The 6,721-nt window shown below is 36.5% G+C and overlaps 1 protein-coding gene across 7 annotated transcripts; it reads left to right on the top strand.

The window, feature by feature from the left end:
* Window positions 1-1,990: 1,990 nt before the first annotated feature.
* On the top strand, window positions 1,991-6,606 carry ptger1a (prostaglandin E receptor 1a (subtype EP1)). 7 transcript variants are annotated; one of them, XM_058779284.1, is made up of 4 exons: window positions 1,991-2,270; window positions 2,355-2,446; window positions 2,545-4,668; window positions 5,613-6,606. In XM_058779284.1, the coding sequence occupies exons 3-4, from the start codon at window positions 3,817-3,819 to the stop codon at window positions 5,880-5,882; spliced, it is 1,122 nt and encodes a 373-aa protein (XP_058635267.1). In that variant the 5' UTR covers window positions 1,991-2,270; window positions 2,355-2,446; window positions 2,545-3,816; the 3' UTR covers window positions 5,883-6,606. The 7 variants fall into 7 exon arrangements, with proteins under 7 accessions (XP_058635267.1, XP_058635272.1, XP_058635271.1 ...); XM_058779289.1 differs by lacking the exon at window positions 2,355-2,446 and having other exon boundaries at window positions 3,767-4,668; XM_058779288.1 differs by having other exon boundaries at window positions 1,991-2,390; window positions 3,767-4,668.
* The last annotated feature ends 115 nt before the right edge of the window (window positions 6,607-6,721 follow it).

The raw sequence follows: 6,721 nt of genomic DNA, 5'->3' as shown, positions 1-6,721 counted from the left end.
ATTCCAATCATGTATTTGAAACTTGCACAATGGCATACTTCTAAAACACATCTTTAAGCACATCCTTGATTTCCAACATTAATGCATTTGTGTCTTGAAGTCCTTGATTGACTGCTGCCCTTTTCAGACCATATTCTGCCCTCAATTTGCAGATTCAGTTTTTCACAGTTGGACAAGGGAAGAGCGGAAACAGAATGTGGTTTTTGCAAAATAAATAAAGAAGTAAAATTTGGTCACTGTAAGACTTAGTCTTGGAGGCTGAAATCAAACAGAATCCAAGTGGCTACATTCACAAGATTATTAAGTGAATGGGAGAATGGTGCTCTAAATGGAAAATCCCTGCTGTAGCCAAGCACCCGGCTCCTGGTTGACATTTCTGAACACCACATCTTTGAAATGACAAAAAAAAAAAAAAATTACACTTCATCTGTCCATGTTAAGGTTCCAGTGTCAATAGCCTAATAATGAGCTTCTCAAAAGCTAAACCCCTGGCTGATGACATAATGAGAGAGACCTGGGTGGTTCAGAACTTCTCTAACTTGAGCTTATTGATGTGGCTGATATGTGACACTATTCTCCATTTTGACATCAATCAGTTCCAAGCACGATCAAGTCTTTGCGCTGTAAATATTTTTTGCTATCCGGTGTTCTCTTACTTGAAAGAGAAGATTAAAAACAATTTTACTTGAAACCGCTATTTTCGTTTAAATTTGTCATATTTTTTTCTTATCTGGGGCAAGTGTTTCCACCTCAATCACTTCATTATACGTTCAGTTTTTCCATAAATTTTTCCATAAATTCAATGGCATTCAGGGAGCATTGGGTTAGTTCTGGGGTTTCCAATTATTTTGAAAGTTTTTTCTGTTGTTCCATGAAAAAAAGATCATGGAAGATGGTCATGGAACAGACATTGGCACCTTTTGTGCCTCATTGTACTGTAAACAATACAGTACAATGATTACACAGCACTAAACAATTATTGACATTTTTACATTCAAAACACGCGTGACAACTTGCCCCAACCTGTTATTTATCAACAGATATCCTTGTTCTGAGAACATTGTTAAATTGACCAGTCCAAATCTTGTTTAAATGTAATGTGGTTTAACTGTGGTCACTTGTTTACACAACAATAGTGACAAAGAGAATAATACTCAAATTTCAGTTTAGCACAGAATGCACTAAAAATATATTGTACAATAACTGAACTACGTTGTTGAACTAAGTGTTGAAAGAGGAAGCACCCATTTTCAAAACCTTGTATTTCTTAAGAAACAGCCTGTGTGACAACCAGCCACTTTCCCTTTTACTTCACATTACAATTCCTGTGCATGTCATATAGAGAGCTTTGATTTAATTTTTTTTTTTTAATGATCTTAAAGCAATTCAATGCATATTAAAATGCAGTCAATAAATACATAAGCTGCTCTTTGAGAAGAAATCATTGCTTTAAACAGCCATGTCACCGCTGTGGTCAACATCAAGTTTTTCTCTTGCCTTCTTTAATATCACCATGTAAAAATATTGCTGTTAATCTGAATCCAAACCACAAGTGTGGAGCCACTCTAGTTTGCCAGGTTGAAAAAAAAATTAAGCAAACACAGACACCTGACTTCAATCTACAAAAATCTGGTTTAGTGGAATATTTGATAGTATGTTCAAGGTCAGACCTAAGAGAGCAGGGAAAAACGAAATCGCAAATGCTGAATCAGGTATCTGTCTTTATCATAAGAATTATTGAATTAGTATTTAATGCATGAATAGCCTACCTGCCATTAGCCTAAAGTTACTGTATGTGTTAGTTTGTAATATAGTGGCTTGACGGTTAAAACGATTAACCCGTTTTCTTATCAACAAGGCTTTAAATAACAGCACCATCTTTATATGGGAGAAAAGCAGCTCTCAGGCCGGTAGTAAGAGTGATTCACACTCACCTAAGAGCAGTGAGCTTCATCAGGGAGGGGTTATATAGTCACCCGCATGTTTCCGTCAGAAACACACTGTACTGAAGCGGTTGCTCTGAGCGCGCGCGTCCGCGTCCGCCGGTGGAATGTACCTCCGTCAAACTACGAATCTATGAATCTGCATTTCTTCATTTAAAACGACTTATTATCCTCTTACGGGGAACTTTTTTTTTAACCTAGCCGAACCTGCATTACCTTTTTCTTTTATTAAAGATGACCAGGCGCTCGTATGGAATATATGGATATGACGATGCACCATTTTTCTTGTACATTCACCAGTTATAATACATCATTTCATTTTTAACGGTAGTGATTTACATTTTTCTTTAGTTAAAAGTAACATTTACTTTTGTTCATGAAATGATTTATTTTATTTTATTTACAAAATAGGACAAAAAAAAAGTTTTTTAACTTTTACGCATGCAGGTAAGCTTGGTTTTTTGACATGATGCTTTAATCCCAATGGATATTCGTTAATGACGGTAAGCAGTTGTATTGGTCTTTACTGAGTTGTAAATAGACGCTGTGTCAGAGGAACCCAACTTTGTTGTAACACGCAATTTATATCTTTTCTGGATAGGTCCTTTTAAATGCATCCATGCAACCAACTCACTATAAAATGACTCACTGTAGCATTCTTCAGGGGAGATGTTGACTCCAGGACGAAAGCATAACATTGAGGGGTCAAATGCAGGCGAATGAGCCTTGAGGAATGTTTTTAAACGATTTGTGGCTGTCAGTAGCCTCTGTCGGAACATGTTTCTCTCAGCTGTAATGTTTGGCGTGGCCCTGAATATATGTTCCCTATTTTTTTTTTTTTTTTTTTTAGATGATAATATGATTGTATGACAAACAGATATATACATGTAATTTATCATTTTGAGACAAAATCTAAAATAGTTGCACATGTTTGTATGTTTTAAAGACTGCATGCAATTAGCCTACTTTGGATAATGATACATTTCCTGTTTGTACAGGAAGTTTGGGTGGGGGTGCTTTTTAAAATGGTCAGTGAAATAGAAATATCCCAATAGATTTATAGTCAAATTGGCCAGACATGGTTTCAGGAATTCACTATTTAAAAATAAAATAAAATAAAAATCATAATGTGTAAACAATGGCAATGTTTAATTACATGATGGCATAATTGTGCCTATATTTTACAGCTTATAACTGTGTATTTCATTAAGTGATATAATGTTAAAATATTAAACTCAGTCAAAATCAGCTTTATTTTTGCCTTAAAATACTGAACACCACCATAATAATACAGGTGGTATAGAAAATCCACATGATGATCACTGTACACTGAAAAAAAAAGAAAGAAATTTCACTAAATTTGACAAATGGCAAGTAACACATTGAATTAAATTTGAATTTTTGAATCAGAAAGACTAAAATAGTATTTTCATGTAAAATGTACTCCGATAATCTACAAAAAAAAAATATATATGTTTGCCTGTCCATAAAACAGAATATGCAACTCAAGAATGTAGGATATATTTTAGTATTATAACTTTTTTGCTGCATTATAGTACTGCACGTATACTGTTCACTGTATGTGGATGATCTGTACTACATTTACTGAAAGATGCTATGTGATGTGACAATCACACTAATACATTTTTTTATATATTTATCTGGGAATATCTGTATTTTTAAAAATGATTAAAAGTATTCAGTAAGCAAGAAAGAGAAAGCTCGTACCTTTAAAATGCACATAATGGCTACAATACTAATTTTGATTTCTTGGTGTCTTTCAAATGATCTATTCTAAACCTATTTCTCCATCCTATCAGCAGCTCTGCATGAAGATGGGCGCCCCGCAGCTAAAAACTCCTCTGAGTTAGCCATGCATCACTACAATTCATCAGGCGCTGCGCCACTCAGCCCATATTCCAACGACAGTCAATGGGAAGGACAGCCGACCTCTCCATCACTTGCCGACTCCGAGAATGTCACCTCGGAGAGACCGATCCTGAGCGGCCCTATAGCTGCAATGCTCTCAATGACCCTGGGGATCCTGTCTAACATTGTGGCTTTATTCATCCTGGCAAACGCATACGCTCGCCTACGTCGACGATCCAAAGCATTTCTCCTGTTTGCCAGCTCTTTGGTGGCTACCGACTTTGTGGGGCATGTCATACCTGGTTCAATAGTCATGAGGCTGTATCTTTCTGGAGGTGTACCCTCTGAAGAATACAACCGGGCGGACCCATTATGCCAGTTTCTAGGAGGCAGCATGGTGTTTTTCGGACTGTGTCCACTCTTTCTTGGTTGCGCCATGGCAGCTGAGAGGTGTTTAGGGGTGACAAAGCCACTGCTCCATGCGTCTCTGGTTACAACCACAAGGACTAAGCTCTCTCTTTCTGTTATCTGGTTAGCAGCTCTTTGCGTTGCTCTTCTGCCCTGCTTTCAGCTGGGTTCATATACCTACCAGTATCCTGGTACCTGGTGTTTCATTAAAGTGCTGGAGGACACAGAGAAGGCAGACGTGGCCTTTGTTATGTTGTTCTCTGGACTGGGGTTGACATCCCTTGCTGTTGCTTTGGTGTGTAACACCATAAGTGGACTGACGCTTGTGTTAGCGAGGATACGAAAGAAACCCTGTAACCATCGATCGGCTAGATCCCATGATATTGAGATGGTGGTGCAACTTGTAGGCATAATGGTCACATCTTGTATCTGCTGGAGCCCTCTTCTGGTGAGTATGAGCAGTTGCAATAACTCAACAGCAGGTCAATGGGGTCAGTAGCCCCATCATGAAAATGGGCCCTATATCCTGGCATAATATTAAAACCATAAAACTAAAGTTTCGAAAGAAAGAAAGCTCACTAAAATAACACACTGTAGTTAAAATCAGTGAAAACCAAGCACTATTTAAATAGAACATACATGTATAGAAAATAATAATTGTAAGTAAAGACTATATAGGAAGTAGATCTTTAGTAGACAAGTTTGGTTAATTTATAGAGTAATTGACCACATTTTCACTCAGATTGTTTGCGTTTTTATGTTGACAGTCTTTGAAATTGTTGCCCAGATATTCTTGAAAAAAACATGACAAGACTTTGGCAACAAAGTGCTTTTTCTGCCATGCAAACGTGCTTAAAACAAGCAGAAAAGAAAGCATCTTAAATAGCCACAAAGTAATCGTTTCTGTGACCTATTTTGTGCATTTCCAACAACTTGAGCACTTTTGAGGAAGGTTTGAATCTGTGGACAGTGCGGTACTCCGTACAAATGAAAAGTTTAAACAAATGAACAAAAGCCCATTTATGCCACAGAGTAAACAAAATGACAAAGCTAATTGCAATTTTATATATCAGCTGCAACTTTATATTTCACATCGTGATGCTATATTTTTATTTCTTGTTTTCAAATTTATCTTATGATTACTTTTCAATTTTTTTCTATGTGGCAGAAACGCCTTTTAGTGTCTAAATTGTATTATTATTTTATTTTTTTAAATGAAGCACATAACTTAAAGCTTTTTTGGACACAGTTTATAATAAAATGACATAGAATAGTATAAGTATATGAACTTGAAAGCATCTAATATTTTAATAGACTGAACTATGGATTTCTTAGACCTGGATATTTTGTCATAATCCTTATGGAATTTTGTCTTTGTCTTTGTCTCTTTAGATTGTTGGCTTAATTACAGTGAAACAGTCATACGAGGGCTCTATTGGAGATGACCTTGCCACCTTTAAGACCCTAATGATAATGGGAGTGCGGATAGCATCCTGGAACCAGATACTGGACCCATGGGTCTATATTCTCCTTCGTCGTTCCGTCCTCCAAAAGATTTACTTCATCACCAAACGTCCAACAGACTTTAAGGAAAGCACTTTTCGCTGCTGGGAGATCCATTCCTTCCCCAGCTCTGAGAAGAATCCTGTCAGTAGAGTGTGAATCTGAGTGTGCATCAATAACAACAGGAGGCCTACTCGGTGTCACAGAGGATCTCACAGGGCCCCTTTATTACAATATGTACTGCACTCTCTATGTTAAGAATGTAATTATTTAAGCAAATTTGCACAAAGATAAATAAAGCATGAGATGAACATTCCTATTACTCCCTGTAAAGCGCTAATAATAAGAATTTGGCTGGAAACTTGCCTGTGAAAGAGAGAACAGCAATTATTTGCTGTCTTGGGCCCTCAATACAGAAAATACACTGGTGTTAGTAATTGAGGCATTAATTTGGCCAGTGTTGTAGCTTTAGGTCTGGGACAGTGTTTTTATGTGTCCCTAGTTGTTCCCCATGATGATGGCCCTGGGCATGAAAACCGACATGACAGTAACGAGAAGCACAAAAAATATTTTAAACATTGTCTTATTGGAAAGAAATGTTCACCTAATCAGATTTTGTACAGCATGATCATCAACAATATATTAACTGTGAGGTAAACCCATATTTCATGTGGTGAACATTATTTCCCCTCAAAGAAGGGGAAGACAGTTTCCCCTTATGTTTGTCTTGCATATATGTTACTGTGCAAAAATGCTCATGTGAATAATAATCTTCATATTATTGTATAATTTATTTCTTGTGTTATCCCTCCAATTTTCTGGAGGCTTTTAATGTTGTTATTTTACATTGAAAAGCATTATAATAAAACAAAACAAAATTTCATTTCTGTTGCTACCTATGAAATCAGTTTTTATACATTTATTTATTTTTCACTTCGTTACTAATTTGATGCATGAAGCTCAATAAACCAGGCTCTAACTTATAAACAAACAGAATA

This window comes from Onychostoma macrolepis, chromosome 06, assembly GCF_012432095.1.
Source record: "Onychostoma macrolepis isolate SWU-2019 chromosome 06, ASM1243209v1, whole genome shotgun sequence".
Taxonomy (NCBI): Eukaryota; Metazoa; Chordata; class Actinopteri; order Cypriniformes; family Cyprinidae; genus Onychostoma; species Onychostoma macrolepis.
This window is presented reverse-complemented; position numbering and strand designations above follow the sequence as displayed.